General features: G+C 50.0%; 1 protein-coding gene and 1 pseudogene across 2 annotated transcripts in view; one reads left to right on the top strand and one right to left on the bottom strand.

The window, feature by feature from the left end:
* The first annotated feature begins 2012 nt into the window (after positions 1-2012).
* The window catches only part of LOC101720606 (general transcription factor II-I repeat domain-containing protein 2B), a 37600-nt gene continuing 23017 nt past the window's right edge, over positions 2013-16595 (top strand). The window contains exons 1-7 of one of the 2 annotated variants that reach the window (XM_004840011.4): positions 2013-2464; positions 11280-11383; positions 12622-12760; positions 14178-14297; positions 14928-15111; positions 15242-15270; positions 16347-16401. In XM_004840011.4, coding sequence (XP_004840068.1) covers positions 11285-11383; positions 12622-12760; positions 14178-14297; positions 14928-15111; positions 15242-15270; positions 16347-16401 — 626 coding nt within the window. In that variant the 5' untranslated portion in view covers positions 2013-2464; positions 11280-11284. The remainder of the gene's footprint in view (positions 2465-11279; positions 11384-12621; positions 12761-14177; positions 14298-14927; positions 15112-15241; positions 15271-16346; positions 16402-16595) is intronic. The other variant, XM_087196203.1, reaches the window with a different exon arrangement.
* On the bottom strand, positions 3325-5331 carry LOC147822636 (CCR4-NOT transcription complex subunit 1 pseudogene; annotated as a pseudogene).

Consider the following 16595-nt stretch of genomic DNA (forward strand, 5'->3'; position numbering starts at 1 on the left):
CAATTCTTGCCAAGTCATCCTCAAATTTTGCCTTTAGTGGAAGCTGAATATTTCTGCCTTTCTGGAAGCTGACTATTTTTGTATAACTGCCAATGTTCTCGAGCTTCACCCTGGGATACAATCAAGTTATTGGAAACAATTTGATGCATTCAGGGCTTGTGTTTAAGGGTGTGCCTCAGTTTTCCTGGCTCTGTGGTTTGAGTCAGGAGGGTTCTGTCCTCATGAATGGGATAGGGTCTTGTCATCTAGGTGTGGGTTGTGTCCCCAAGGTGCCATGTGGTGGTATTTAACCTCCACTGTGGGGTGTACCAGGTAGGCGTTTAAATTATTTATGCAGTATTGGGGCTGGAACCCAGGGCCTTCACACTGAGCTACATCCCCAGCCCTTTACTTTTTAGAAAAGCTCTAAGTTTCTAAGCTGTTCAGGCTGGGATCAAACGTTCAATCGTCTTGCCTCAGCCTCCCAGCACAGTGGGATTACGAGTGGGCACCACCATGCCTGGCCTGAATTTGTGCTCTTTACAAATTACCCAGCATCTGGCATTTTGTGAAGGCAGTGTTCCCAGCACCGTGTCCCCCTGCACTCTCCTCTCCATGGACGCTGAGGCAGCACTACCGGGGGCAGGAAGGAAGCTGGCCCGGTGTCTCTGCATCAGTCATCATCTGCAGAGGCAGGGTTTGTTCTTCCTCATGGCCTCCTTGGCTCTTTGTCTCCACTTCAGGGCGTGATTTTCCTATGCTAATATAGGAAAGCGTTTCCAAGTCACCTAGCGACTGTGTTGCAGGTATGTTTGTCCCTTGCCACCTGGATTCGCCCTGGACTATCCAAGATGGTTTCTGCTTGGGTTGGGGAAGCAGAGGCACTCTCTTGCCTCACCCGGTTGGACTTTAGCAACCTTGGTTTCCCGAACTGGGTTCTGGGAATTCCTGCTGACCACAGAGTCTTTGAAGGCCAAGCAGCTTCCCATCCCTCAGGCTCCGACTGTTTATTGATTTACCTTCCGTACTGGCCATGGAACCCAGGGCCTCTGCACTGAGCTACATCCCCGGTCCTTTTTCTTTTTTTTCATTTTGAGACTGGGTCTTGCTAAGTTGCCCAGGATGGGCTTGAATCTTTCATCTTACTGCCTCAGCGTCTGAAAGCCAGAATTACAGGTATGTGTCATCAGGTTTTTAAAAGTAGTTATCTGGCCAAGCGTGGTGGCACATGCCTGTAATCCCAGAACTCAAGAGGCTGAGGCAGGAGGATCGCTGTGCACTCAAGGCCAGCCTGGGCTACATAGTGAGATCCTACCTCAAGAAAAAAGACAAGGCCAGAGGATCCAGGGCTCGTTACCCGCTATGTGCTCATTTGTATCTTAATACTCTAAGTAACATACTGAAAATATTTGCAAGCATTTCTTCCTAAAATTTAATAAGAGTCTCTCACTATTTGTTGAATCATTCTTTAGCTTGAAAGAACATTTTTCTTTTACCTGCTAGGAAGCCTTTGATAGCCTCTTAGAGAAAAATACTAGCTAATTGAGACGCTAACCTTTCCACTAAAGAGAAACGCGTTAGAATACGTACAGTAACAGTAGCCGTGCTTGGGGAGTCGGGGATGAGGATGGTGCCTTCCAGAAGGGTCTCCTCAGACCTCATCTCGTACTTAACAGAGGGGTGGGGGGACTGTAGACTTATGTCTGCCGTGTTGCCTAAAAATATTAGACAAGGGGGGCCGGAGATTTAGCTCACTGGTTCTGCCGCCTGCCTCGAAAGCGCAAGGTCCCGAGTTCCATCTGCGGTACCAAAAATAAAGAATAGAAAAATACTAGACAAGGCACAGTATGTTGGATTTCAAGAATGGGTGAATGGCTTTGTATTAACCTATTAATTCCCTTTTCGGCATGTTTTAAGTAAATACGGAACTGCAACGCACGCTGACCAAGCCCGCGGCACTGTTGCTCGAGCGCCGCCCTGAGTGCTGATGGGGACACCGCCGACCCGGCTGTGGGGAGGGGGGGGGAACAGGCAGATGTGACCAACAACGGCAAAGGCACAGACTGCAACGGGGCGAGGCAGAAGGGGCGCAGCAGGAAGCGGCAGGCGGGCGGAGCGCTGTCGGGCGGGGCGCTGTCGCAGGAGGACACGTGCGGGCCACGCAGCTGGGGCTGGAGAGGTCGGAGCGCGGACCCGAGGGCGGGCGGGCGCTCTGAGGGCTGCGGGCTGCGGGCCGAGGCGCGGCCGAGCGGACCGAGCACCGGAAACGGCGCCGCCCGCTTGGGGCGCTGCGCGCACGCGGCTGCAGCCGCCTCGCAGGAAGCAAACAAAAAAGCAAAAAGAAAGAATAAAGGGCGAGAGAGAAAGGAGGGCCGCGCCGCCTCGTGCTCGCCCCGGCCCCGACCTCGGGCCCGGCCGCTGCCCGCCGTCCGCCGCCCGCCCGGAGCCCAGGCCTGGACCCGCGCCCCGCTGTCGGCGCCCTCAGGTGAGTACCGCCCCCACCGCCCTTAGAAACGGGCGCGCATCTCGGAGCTCCCGCCCCGGAGGCCGGGGAGGGCAGGCCGCCCGCACGGCCACGGCGGAGGCGCCCAGGCTGCCCGGAGGCCCGAGCCTGTCCGCGCTGCGGGGTGGGGGCGGGGCGGGGAAGTCCTGCCGCGGGGCATCGGCCGCCCGCGCCCCTCTCCTTTCTGATTGGGTGAGCGGGATACGGGGGGTCGGGGACCGCGGTGCGCGCGAGGTCACGGTCCCCCTGGCGTACGTGAAGCGCGTAAGCTGCGTCCAGACGCCCCTGATTGGTTAGACGAGGAGGCAGGACCGCCGCTATTGCTTGGTAACTGCGCCCAAGCTCCGCCCCGTACGTCACGCGTTGCCTGGTGACTCCGGCGTGGGTTTTCAGTACACTTCTGCTCGCTGCAGGGCTTCCCGGGGTTTTTTTTCTTTCTTTCTTTTTCTTTTTTTGACGAGAAGCAAATCCAGACGCAAGGATAAAAGGGCTCAGTGCATTCTGTCGCAGTTGTACCCCAGAGTTCAACACTCCCTTCTCAAACTCGTGCTTTGTTGTTTAATTACAGCTTTATTGCGCTACGCTAAGATTCACTTTTTTTGTTTTTCTTTTGGCTGCACTGGGGATTGCGCGCAGGACCTTCTCACTGAGCCACATACCCAGCCCGTTTTGTATTTCTTTTTTTTTTTTTTTCCAGACAAAGGTTTTCTTTTTCATATATTTACACAATTCAAAGTGATATTCACAGCATGTTCTAAATTTTGGCCAAGAGTCAAAAAAATGCATTTAAACTTTGGAACGTGCCCACCTAAACAGGAGGCTGGCCCCAACAGTAAGTGGGACAGACCCGAGAACCAAAGGGCTGGGAAAGTCAGGAAGTTGAAAGGATTCTTCAGTTTATGAACTTGGTGCAGTGAGACTGCAAGGCTGACACCTTTACAGTGGAGATACAGGTCATCTAACTGGCACCTGTCCCTTCCATTATTTGCTGTGCCTGCTTCTGTCCCATGCAGCACTGTGCAACCGACTGGAATAACTTTTCGATTTCTGGGGCACAGTGTACAAACTCATGGTTCCAGAATTTAAATGCTGGATTTTTAATCAGCTCAATGAAAGTAATAAGACCCCAAGGATGTGGCCTATTTACAATCAACCGTTCCAAGAGAACCCTTGTGATCTGTTCCTGGATAGCTTCAGTGTTGGCCTCTGCAAAAAGCTGCATGGTGCAGCTGAAGTAGTGAGTGTGGCTATTTGGGTACCGCAGCTGATTTGCAATTGCATTCAAGACGAGATACCGACCCTCAGTGTCCAAGTACACAGCCAGGTTCCGGAAGATGTCCATGTGTGCCGAGTGAGTGACGTTGCTCATGGAAGGTGTGCTGCCCTTGTTGTGGATGTGTGCAATGGCCTGAGTCCCTACGTAGAGCACCAGTGCATTGATAAGCTGAAGGTTGTAGAGATTGCCAGGCTCATTGGATACCTGTAGGTTGCTACGCAGATCAGACAGAAAAGTGACTGGTGATCGAGTTTTAAGATAGGATTCCAAATCCTTTTTGAATTGAGGTGGCATTACTCCAGTGAAATTGGTGAGAATCCGGGGTGCGATGTTTATTTCATTCAACATACCCATCTTCAGATTAGGAATGAATGCGTCTGGGAGCCTCATGTTTCTTGGGAAGGCACTCAGGATCAAATTTCTTAATTGGATACAATTAGGTGGGATCACATCACAGATCCCATAATGGTAATGACAAAGGAACTCTGGGAAATCATGCAAAAGAACCAGCAGCACTCTTAGGGTACCCTTGTAGAGGATTTGCATAGGTTTGGTGAGTTCGACATTTCTAAGGAAAGGCGCTAAATATTTGAATAAATCAATCAGTAGCTGCGCATACATAGGCCATCTGCTGTGGCGTATGTGCCAACATTCTTGCAATAAATATCCAATGGGAAATCAGTTCAAGCCAGGCATATACAAAGCCAGGAGCTTTGGTAGGCCTTAAGATGTGGAATGTATTGCAGAAAGCTGTGAGTGTCTGAAAATTAATAGTTTCCAACACATGCTCAGGTGCATTGAGTTCCAAGAGCAGCATGATAAAAATCCGATGGTAGGGAAGCTGCTGAAATTCACTTTGCCGAACACCATGATCCTGTAGGAGAACTCCCACTACTATACCAAGGACCTTGTTCAGCAGGTTAATCTTTGTGACAGTGTTGGTAGCCTCCCCTGAGTGCTTCACTAGCAGTGCAATGAGTCGGACAAAGGCATCCAGGTTGTGATAGCACTTGGCTCAGATCATAGTGGGATTAGCAGCAGGATTGTGCTGCTGCTCAGCCTGAGCACAGTAACTGATTTCAACACACATTTCAGTACACAGACAAAAGAATCTTGTTATGAGGTCATTAGTCTTCAGTATTCCTTACTGGTGCGTCTGTCCAACAAATGCAGAGAAAGCTTTGGTACTGTCACGGCCAGCTGCTGCTGAATGGTAGAGATTCACCCATTCCCTCAGAAGATACTCTGCCTTCTCCCTCAGGCCTGGAGGGTCATCATACTCTGAGGCTTGAGAGATCCCAGAATGCATCATAAAATTAGGGCCTCCATGAGCAGGATCAATCATTGCTTCATAGTTGGATCACACTACTTCCATCAGCTGGGGCAGTCCTTCTGGAGCATTGCCTCTGGAGTGAGCATTAATCCTCATGAGGGTTTGAATGGTGTGGAACAGATCTGCCTCGGTAATGTGGGAAACACTCCTTTCATCCACCAGCAGGATTTTTACCAACTGCATAGCAAATGCCACAGCCATGTAGTTTAAACCATTTTCCATTGACTGAGCTAGATGAGCGTTTTGTATTTCTTATTTCCCGACAGGATTTCTAGTAAGAGGCTAAGTTGCTCAAAGTGAGTTCGAATTTGTGATCCTCCTGTCTCAGCCTCCAAGAGTGCTGGAATTACAAGTGTGCTTCACTGTGCCCAGCTAAATTCACCCTTTAAAAGTGTGTAATGCAGTGAGTTGGTTTGCGAATACACTTCCACCACTGATGCAGAACATTTTCAGCGCCTGAGAACGGGCCGTTATTCCCCACCCCTCTTCCAGCCTCTGGCAAGCATTAAACTACTTTTGTCTGTGGATTTGTCTGCTTTGGACATTTCATGTAGATGGAATCATCCTAAGGAATCTTTTGTGTCTGGCTTCTTTAGTTTTATGTTGTGGCTATGTAATCATTAAGTAGATCATATTTTGATTTCCCATCAATTGATAGCTACTTGGGTTGTTTCCACCTTTTGGCTGTCATGAATAACACTTCTGTGTTTATTCTTGTACTGTGTGCTTTTGTGTGGACTTTGGTTTTGCAGTGCTAGAGAGTGATTGCTGAGCTACAGCCCTAACCCTTTTATATTTCATTTTGAGATAGCACCTTGACCAGGTTGGCCTGGAACTTGTGATCCTCCTGCTTCAGCCTCCCATGTAGCTGAGATGACAGGCGTGTACCACCATCCCCTGCTCTGTGTGAACATTAATTTTTAATTCTCATAGGTTTTTACCAAAGAGGGAAATTTCTGGGCCAAGCTTTGTGGGTGTTACTGTTAGTATATTTTTTGTTGTCAGTTAGCACATAACTGTATATACTTATGGGTACAGTGTGACAGTTTAATCGGCATCACCTCAGATATTTACCATTTCTTTGTGTTGGGAACATTCAAAATTCTCCCTATTTTGTTTTTTTATTTTTATTTATTTATTTTGAGGCAGGGTCTTGCTATGTAGCCCAGGCTGGCCTCGAACTTGTGATCCTCCTGCCTCTTCTTAACTACTGTGAAGTAGACACTTGCATTAGTCACTTTCCCATTGCTGGAACACAGCACCCAACACTCACAAGTGAAAGGAGAAGTTTATTTGGCTCACGGTTTCCAGTGGGTTCAGTCCATGGTCAGCTGGCTCCAAGAAACAGTATGGTGGAAGAGCTTGGCGGAGGAGAGCTGCTTAGGTCATGGCAGCCAGAATGCAGGGAGAGAAGGGAGGAGCTGGGGACAAGAATCCACCCTTCCAGGTCACACCCCAGTGACCACCTCCAACCAGGCCCCCTCCTAACAATGCACCCAGCCAAGAATGAATCCACTGATGAGTTTAGGGCCCCACAATCCAGTCACCTTCCACACACAGGATGCTTGCATCTGAACAACTGTTGCCAGCCATAGTTACCATACTGTGCTACTGAACCAAAGTTTTCTGGGGGCTGGAGGGGCGGGGCTTCTGCCAAATTGGGACTCAGGAGAGTGACTGAGCTGCTGCTCCCAGAAGAAAGAGACCCCCAGGGTTTTATTGATTTGCTGGGGTGGGATGAGGTGTTTTCTGTGTGACAGACCACAAGGGGACACGCTCCAGCTGTCCTCGAGGCTGCTGACTAAAATGGAACAAAAGGCTTGGCATCTCTGTCTTTGTGTTTGTCCCTTTTGCTGTCTAACCCTTGGGTCAGATTGTGCTCAGCTCTGCACAGACTCGTGTTTGGTTCAGGACAGAAATAGAGGTTCGCCTGGCCCCTGGCCCATTGGAGTTGATTTGTTGCCTTTTTCTTTCTTTCCCTCTTTGCTCCAAACCTTGGACTTCTGCAAAAGCCACAGAAGCCTACACATCCCAAGTCCAAGACATTTTCCTGGGCCGCAAACACACAGGGTGGGGTGCTGTATGCAGGACAGTGGTGTCAGCTCCAGCAGCCTCTAGGACAAGTTGACTCCAACCACTCGGTGGTCTGAGTCTGTCGCAAGAAGAAAGATCTTTGGGGGGGGTTTTAGGCTTTTTGAGACAAAGCCTCATTATGTAGTTCAGGCTGGCCTCAAACTCTTGGCAATATTCCTGCCTCAGCCCCCAAAGTGCTGGGATTACAGACGTGTGCACCATGCCCTGCCCAACCTCTGATCCCCACTATTCTACTCTGCTTCTACAAGAACAGCTTTAGCTTCCAGATACAAGTGAGAAATGCAATCTTTGCCTTCCCAAGCCTGGTTTATTTCACTAAACATAATGTCTTCCAGTTCCACCTATGTTGCTGTAAAACTTCACTCCTCCCTCCGGCTGAGGCTGTTCCCTCTTGCACAGGCGTGGTGTCTGTACGCATTTATTCAGGGCCAGATGCCTCAGCTGATCTGTGTCTGGTCAGTGCTGCAATAGGCATGCAAATGCAGATTCAGTTCTTTTGGCTGTGGGCGGTAGTGGGGCTGTGTGATCCGGTCAAAGCTCTTTTTCCTTTTTCAGCAAAGCTCCGTACTGTTTTCCATAATGACTGTCCTCGTGCAGCCTTGCCAGCAGGTGTTATTCTGTGTCTCTTTGATAATAGCCATTCCGGACAAACATGTGAGTTAACCTTTGTATGTTTTAAGAAAAAAAAAAGTTTTTGTTTCATGCTGGCAGTCTAAAGTAAACAGATATCTGGATATGAAACTGGAAAAGGGCTGGTTGCATGTTGCTCGAGGCTACAACTGCAGAACTGAGCAGCCTTCCGCCAGGTGGTGATTGGTGGTGGCAGCTGAGCAGGCCACGTTCTTTCTTCCTGCCTGCTTGGATTGTTCTTTTTTTTCGGTTTTCTCTTTTTGTGGTGCTAGGGATGGAACTCATGGTCTTCACACTGAGTTACATCCCCAGCCCTTTTAGCAGAGTCTGGGCTCAAACCTGCCATCCTCCTGCCTCAGCCTCCCAAGTGCCCGGATGACAGCTGTGCCCACCACGCCCAGCCTCTCTTTCCGCCCTCTCCGTGCAGTGCTGGGCCTTAAGGGTTCTGCCACCGAGCCCAGCCCTGGCCCTGCCCGCCCTGTCGTTTAGCCCCCGAGGTCGGCCATCCTTACCCTCTTTGTCCGGCTGCCCAGGGCCTTCCTCCTGCCCTCCTTCCCCGGCCCATTCTGCTTCCGCTCCCACCCGACCGTTTCCAGCACCCTCTCCCTTGGCCACCAGCGGAGCGGCCTGGGTGGACCGCGCAGGCGCAGATTCTGGTCCCGTGTCCCCTCCCTACGCTTCCTGCAAACTTCCTGCCCGCAGTGCGGGGCTCAAGTCTTGGGGTCTCCGAATGGGGAACAGATATCTTCATAGTTTTCGTGTGTCCTGGCTGAGCCCAGCAAGCGAAGGTGGCGCTCTCAGAACTTAGAGTTAAAATCGAGCCCTCGGAGACTTGAGCAATTAACCTTTGGAAAGGAAAACTAGAAGTAAGGTTAGAAATAGAAACCAGGCCTCTTTCAAGATTTCAGGGGTTTAATAAATGCAGCCGGTGACAGTCCAAGTGATGGCAAGTTGTACACAATGGATGCAAATCCTACATCAGGGATAGGGTATATTTTTTCTGCTTTGGTGACATGGCCATGCTGACATGCAGCCGCCCCTGCAAGAAGGCAGCCACAGACATGTAAACAAGTGCAGGGAGCTGTGTCGTAATAAAACTTTATTTATAAACATCCTGTCTGCATTGGACACACAGGCTGCAGATGGTTGAGCCCTTTCCAGATGTTTGCTTCTCGTCAGTAAGCTAGTGCGTGGGGCGAGCGGAGAGCAAAGCCTCAAGGACAGCTGGGAAAACTAGTGTGACACAAGAGGTTGTGTAAGTTTCACATCTCTAGGTTTATTTTTTTTTCTTTTTTTTTTTTGGTACCGGGGATCGAACTCGGGTCCTTGTGCTTGCACAGCAGGTGGTGAAACCACGAAACCACTGAGCTAAATCCCCGAACTTTTACTTTTTTTTTTTTTTTGGTATCAGGGATCGAACTCAAAACGTTGCGCTTGCGAGGCAGGCTCTGGAACCACTGAGCTAAACCCCCGGCCCCACATCTCCAGGTTTAAAGGAGCAAACGTTAGCCATTCAGTGTGGTACAGACCTGCAACCTCAGCACTCTGGGAGGCTGAGGCAGGAGGATCACAAGTTGAGCCTAGTTTGAGCAAGACCGTGTCTCACAATAAGAAAGAAAAGGGCTGGGGATGTAGGTCAGTCCAAAGGATCAGGGTTCAGTCCCCTTTGCTGCTGAATGAATGAACGAGAAAGAAATGAAGAGAGGAAGGGAAGGTGGGAGAGATAGCTCAGAAGTTGATCACCGCGTAAAATCTGCGATCTAAATGAACACTGCGGAGGCTTTAGATATAAACAGAAAAGCAGTGGGCCGGGGATTTAGCTCAGTGTTTCGCCGCCTGCTGCACAAGTGCAAGGACCTGAGTTCAGTCCCCAGTACAAAAAAAAAAAAAAGCAGTAATCAGCACGCAGACTTTGGGAGACTTTAGTGGTGCGTTTTTTATTTTCACTGGTAGCACAGTTGATGGCAACTGAGAGAAGCTTTGTTTTGAGCTCTACCTGGTTTCATTTTGCATATTTTATTCCTTGTTAAGAACCAAAGTTTTTTGGTTTTTTTTATTCAGTACCAAAGATTGAACTCAGGGCTTCACACTGAGCTACCTCCCCAGCCCATTTTTATTTCCATTTATTTTGAAAAATAACAAAAACAATTTTATTAGTGTATGTTTGTGATCTGTGATAAATACATTCAACGTGGGGAATTGGTACAGATACATATGGGATCTTGATCCTTTCTACTTCCCTTCCTGTGATCCCCAGATCTTCCCATCTCCACAAAGTCTGGCCTCCTATTTCCTGTTGTCAGTCTTTTGTTTTGCTGTTTAATTTCTTTATACTTTGGGCTTTTTATATAAGAAAAATCATGCAATATTTAACCTTGTGTGTCTGATTTATTTCACTTAACATTATAGTCTCAAGATCTGTCCATTTTCCCACAAATGACTCAAGTTTATCCTTCTTTATGACAGAGTAGTACTCCTTTGTGTGTAAATACCACATTTGCTCTATCCATTCATCTGTTGACATAGAGGCTGCTTCCAAGATTCAGCTATTATAAGTTGTGCTGCTATAAACACGGATTTGTGTGGGTCACTGTAACATGACATCCTTAACTTTTGGGGACAATATCTAGAAGAGGAATAGCTGAGTTGAATGGAATTTCTAGTTTTAGTTTTTTTGGAGGAATCTCCATACTGATTTCCATAGTGGCTGTAGTAGTTTATTTTCCTTCCAGCAATGTAGAAGGGGAAAAAATGTAGAAGAGTTCCTTTTCCCCCACTATCTCAGCATTTTGGTTTCTTTTTCTTTTCTTTTTCTTTCTTTCTTTTTTTTTTTTTTTTTTTTTTTTGAGTTCTTGATGATGGGTATTCTTTCCAGAGTCAGATGGAATTTCCGTGTCCTTTTGATTTATATTCCCTTTTTATTCTTTATTTTGAGACAGGGTCTCACTAAGTTACTAAGTTGCCCATGATGGGCTCCAACTTGGAATCCTCCTGCCTCAGCCTCCCAGAGTGCAGGATATAGGTGGGCACCACCACTCCTGCCAAAACCAAAGTTGTTTCATTTGTTGATGTTGGACTTTGCAGTGCTGGGATCGAATCCAATGCATGGCACCTCTCTACCCCTACACCGCGGTGCTGACCCAGGATACTCTCTGTGCCCGCGGTAGGGTGACAGGCGGACAATGCGTTTGTGTTTCCGAGGAGGCTTTGGCTGACGGCTTCACATGCAGGATTAGCAGGCTGCGGAGCTGCACCATGCGTGTGTCTGGTTTAGGTGGCCCCAGGGAAGTGGTGAGAGCATCCGGGCGGCACCCGCAGCAGGGGTTGATGCGGTTCCGGCCCAGTGGGGTTCCTGCCGAACAGCGGGTAGAGGAGGGGCGGTCGCTGCCCGGGAAGGGCTGGGCCCAGGCTGTGCCGAGGCCCCCGTCCCTCCCACTCACTTCCTCGCCGCTTCTCTTGCGCAGGAACCATGGCCCAAGTCGTGATGCCCACGCTGCCTGGGGAAGACGCAGAGCCCTCGGAGAGCAGGATGGTGGTGACCTTCCTCGTGTCTGCCCTCGAGTCCATGGTGAGGCGGCCGGGGTCCTGCCGCGCGCCCCACAGCGGGGACACCGGCCTTCCTGTGACGCATCACCCACTCACACAGCCTTCAAGAGGGCGCTGGGCTTCCCACATTATCTATGTACTTTTTCTTCTTTTGCACTGTTTGGGACTTAACCAGGGCCTTCACACTGAGCTCCATCGTTGACCTTTAAAGTTTTAAATTTTAAGACAGGGTCTCACTAAATTGCCCAGGCTGGGCTTGAACTTGCAGCATGGGCCAGGGCTAGAGCTCGTGTGCAGGTAGGAACACAGCGGATGTGGACAGCAGGGCAGGAATGAGGCTTCCTGTACACAGGCAGAGCAGGTCTAGAGAATAACAATGAAAACAGGATAATTCATGGGTGTGTAGGGCATAAGCCTGTAGCGCTACCCTGAACAGCAAGTGCATCCGTGTTAGGAATCGCGCCTTCCTCCTCGCTGTAGTCAACAGTAGCAAATGCAAGGAACCATGCTGGAAGGGACAATAAGTTTTCTCTCCATAGAACATGACAGTATAAAATTGTCCGCCAGCTGTGGTGGTGCACACCTGTCATCCCAGCACTCTTGAGAGGCTGAGGCAGGATAATCACAAATTCAAGCCCAACCTAGACAACTTGGCAACTTAGCGAGACCCTGTCTCAAAATTTAAAAAATTTAGAAGAACAAGATGCCAGGCATAGTCGCTCACACCTGTAGTACCAGCACTCAGGAGGCTGAGGCAGGAAGATCGCCACCCACAAGTTCTAGGCCGCCATGAACTACAAAGCCAGACTTTGTCCCAAAAAAATAAATAAGTAAAAGGACTAGGGATATAGCTCAATGCAAAGGCCCTGGGTTCAATCCTCAGGATAACAAACAAATAAATAAATCAATCCTCTGCATTGTTGGTTTTTTGTTTTGTCTTTGGTGGGGGTGCTGGGGGTTGAACCCAGGGCCTTGCTCCTGCTAGGCAAGTACTCTACCATTGGGCTATGACCCCGAATGAATGAATGAATGAATGGCCCATGAAGAGTCTACATCACACACTGGAAAAGGGCAGACTGGAGAGGATGTCAGACAGTAAATAAATACGTTCTTCTCTGGGTTTTTTATGTATTTACTTGATCAGCATTTTTCTTGGTGATTTTTCTCACCCTAAGCAAGTATTCCTTCTTGTCCTAATTTGCATTCTTTCTGTCCGGCGGACCTCCCGTCTGGCACGCCCCGTGTCTGCCTCTCTTTCAGTGTAAAGAGCTGGCCAAGTCCAAGGCCGAGGTGGCCTGCATCGCCGTGTACGAGGCAGACGTGTTCGTGGTGGGCACTGAACGAGGTCGCGCCTTTGTCCACGCCCGAGCAGATCTCCAGAAGGACTTCGCCAAATACTGTAGGTGCTCTCAGTCCTGTCCCCCGCCCCCATCTTTCACACTTCTTACAAATGTTGCGGGCATAGCCTGTAATCCAGCACTTGGGAGGCTGAGGCAGGAGGATCACCGCGAGTTCGAGGCCAGCCTGGGCTAGTGAGACCCTGTCTTAAAACACCAAAGGGGGAAAAAAATTTGCTGGCCAGCCCTGGGCAGCATGAGGTCCACGCCTCGTCCTCATGGTTCTGACAGACCTCCCTTTCCTGGGCCAGACCGAGGAGCTGCTGCTTCACACTGAGAGGCAGGACAGAGGTGTCTGAGCTGCACCCCGCCCTCAGTGTCTTCTGGGTTTGTAGAATAAACCTGAGGACCATGAGGTGTCTGTATTTGTAATGTAAACCCACATTTTATGAGAGACTCTTCTGTCAGTCCTTCCCAAAGAAATGGGGGAACTCCCAGGGCCGGCTAGGTCTAAAGTCTTCCTCTTTTGTTCATAACCATTTGTACCATCAACCTCCTTTCCCTCGGTTTGTTTGTTTGCTGATACTAGGGGTGAACCCAGGGACTTCGCACTGAGCTGCATCCCTGGCCCTTTTTAATTCTTGCTTTAAGAAAGGGTCTCCCTCAGTCCCTGAGTGCTCAGGCTGGGCTTGAGCTTGTGATCCTCCTGCCTCAGCCTTCTGGCCTCTCTTAATAAAGATTTATTCCTGCTCTTTATTATTTCCCTACTTGAATTTTCTTTTGGGTTTAAGTGCTTTGCTTTTCTAGCGTCTCGATAGGGTAGCTTAGGTCACTAGCTGTCTATTATATGCACTAAAGTTACAATTTTAGCTGATTCTACAGACTTTGATATATTGTGATTGCCTGTCATTTAGCTCAAAATAATTTCTGACATTCCTAGTAACTTCTTTTTAACCTATGGTTATCCAGAAGTCTGTTGTTTAATTTCCCAGTATATGAGGACTTTTTTGGTTATTGCCTTCCGATTAAATCTTGCTGTCATCTGTAAAAGGGCTCCGTATGCTCTTCATCCTTTTGAACCTATCAGGACCTAAGGTACGGCTCAGCACATCGTTTACAGTGGCAAATACTCATATGCACCTTTAAAAGTGAGATTCTGCCATTTGTAGGCCGACTACATTGGTTTTGGTGTGTAGTTCTAGGGATTAACCCAGTGCCTTTGCCCTGAGCTACATGCTCAGCTCTTTTTTATTTCAAGACAGGCTCTTGCTAAGTCACTAAGTTACCCAGGCTGGGCTCGACCTTGCCACCCTCCTGCCTCAGCCTCCCAGAATGCTGGGATGACAGGTGTGCACCACCATGCCCTGCATGCTTATTCCCTTTTTCCCCTTCTTCTTCAGTGCCAGTGACACAGAGTGCAGGGAAGGCACAGTATGGATGGATGAGGGCTGCTGACCCCTGTCCCTCTTGTGCTTGCAGGCGCTGCAGAAGGCCTGGCTGAGGAGAAGCCTCCACGGCCGGCCAGCGGGGTGCAGGTCAGCTCGGGGGAAGTGGAGACGCTCAGGAAGGCAGTGGAAGACCACTTCGGCCTGTGCTACGGTAAAGTCCACGTATGCTAGCCTGAGGTGGACGGTGCAGGTGACAGCACGGCTGTGCAGGGTGCATTAGCTTTTGACTCTTGTTCCCACCCAGCAACACAAGCCAGTCCCCAGGGGTTCTGCAGGTGACAGCGTGGTCCACCTCCACCCCCTTAGTCAGATGTCATTCCTGGATTCCATCTCTGGAGCCCCAGGCCTTGGCCAGTGCAGCTTTATTTATTTTGGAGGTTTCCTGGGGATTGAACCCAGGGCCCTTGTACTGAGCTACAGCCCCAGACCATGGGATTTTTTTTTTTTTTTTGATACTGGGGATCAAACTCGGGTCCTTGCGCTTGTGCTTGCACACCAATGGCAAAACCACTGAGCTAAATCTCTGGCCCTCAAGACCTTGGAATTTTTGAGACAAGGTCTTGGTGTGTTGCTAAATTGCCTCAGCTGAGTTCAAACTTGTGATCCTCCTGCCTCAGCCTCCTGAGTGCTGGGATTAGATGTGCACCACCTCCCCCAGCTCCTTCGTGCTTTTAATGTTACCCTCAGAGCCACACGCCAGCGCCTGTGTTTACGACACTGAACAAAGCTGGCCGTGGATTTGAAACACACACGGTTTAGAGCCGTTTGCCTCCTGTTCTAGGTAGAGCACTGGGGACAATGACCACAGTGCCTGTCCCCTACGAGCAGATGCTTCGGGACCCAGCGGCCGTGATGGTGCAGGGACTTCCGGAGGGAGCCGCCTTGCAGCACCCTGAGAATTACGATCTCCCTACCCTCAAGTGGGTCCTAGAGCACAAAGCAGGGATTTCCTTCGTCATAAACAGGTGACCCACTCCGTGTTGCCCCAGCGGACAGTGTTGCTGTGCCTCCTTTGTGCCTGAGCCCTTCACGCATGTGTAACCGCCAGTTATCAGACGCCTGTGCAGCTGGCTGACGGGCATGGTTTTCTTGCAGGCCTTTCCTGGGCATGGAGAGCCAGCTGGGTAAGTGACCACTGCATGGTCTCCTCGGTGGCTCCCCTTGGCTGCCCACCCCACCTCCCACCATCCACATGCTTGCTTGGGCACAGCTTTGTTTTTATTTTTCCAATATTAGGATTGAAACCAGGACCTTTGCACTGAGCTCCCTCTGCAGCTCTTTTTTATTATTTATTTTGAGACAGGGTCGCACAAAGTCGCTAAGTTGCCCACGCTGGGCTGGAATTTGCTGTCCTCCTGCCTCAGCCTCCCAGAGGGCTGGGATTGCAGCCGTGCTCCACCACGCCCAGCTGCTGGGGCACATCCTCATCAAGGAGACCTCTGGCACCCAGGGCAGGTGTCTGCAGGGGACTTGCAGATAGGGACTTGGCCTGTCCCAGCCCCCTTGCCCAGAGCTTCTACATCCAGACCGGGAAGGACAGCGAGACCCACCCTTTCCATGTCACCGAGTGCGTGGGTGCCAGGGTCACTGTGTGGCCTTGGAGTCCCAGCTGGGCCTGTGCCAGGCATTGCTGGGTTTGGGACAGGACCTGGGCTGTGGGTCTGTGCCTGAGACTCTGGTCGAGGAGAGAGAGGGGCCGTGGTGCTCTCCGGCAGCTGAAGAAGGACATCCCCGAGAGCGATGGGCGGGTGGGATGGGTGTGGTCGGAAGGGCATCTCAGAGTCCTGGTTAGTGATCTGAATAAGTGGAAAGATTTCTGCTGTTTGTGGACGGAAAGACTCCTGAGATTTGCATGGAAACTCGGACCCTAAACAGCCACAGCAATCCTGAAAAAGAACAAAGTTAGGAGTCTCTCACCCTTCTACTTCAAAACCGGGCACGGTGGCCCATGCCTATAATCCCAGCTGTTTGGGAGGCTGAGGCAGGAAGATTGCTGTGAGTTCAAGGCCAGCCTGGGCTACATAGCAAGGCCCCAGACACACCTGCCCTTAACTGATTTCCCTCCCTGCTCCTGTCCCATGATAGCTGAGTGCTGGGCACTCTGTCTTTTCAATGTTTGTTTTTCAATATGTGTCCCTTTGAGTGCTGGTCCCATTTCAGGGGCCGAGAGGACCAGTGTGTGTCTTTTTACTCCCCACAGGTGACCATGGGACAGTGACAGACGCTAAGAGGTCAATGCTATCACCAAAGGCAAGGTAAAGAATAAATCATAACTAAACTCCACATCTGAGCTGGTCATGGTGCTGCACGCCTGTAATCCCAGTACTCTGGGAGGCTGAGACAGGAAGATTGCAAGTTAAAGTCCAGCCTGGGCAACCTAGGGAGACCCTGTCCCAAAATGAAACAAAAAAAGGAGTGGCTGGGGAAGTAGCTCAGTTCAACAGCCCTG

This window comes from Heterocephalus glaber, unplaced genomic scaffold (assembly GCF_053883595.1).
Source record: "Heterocephalus glaber isolate CG9 unplaced genomic scaffold, H.glaber_assembly_v1.0 deba00001610, whole genome shotgun sequence".
In the NCBI taxonomy this organism is placed as follows: Eukaryota; Metazoa; Chordata; class Mammalia; order Rodentia; family Bathyergidae; genus Heterocephalus; species Heterocephalus glaber.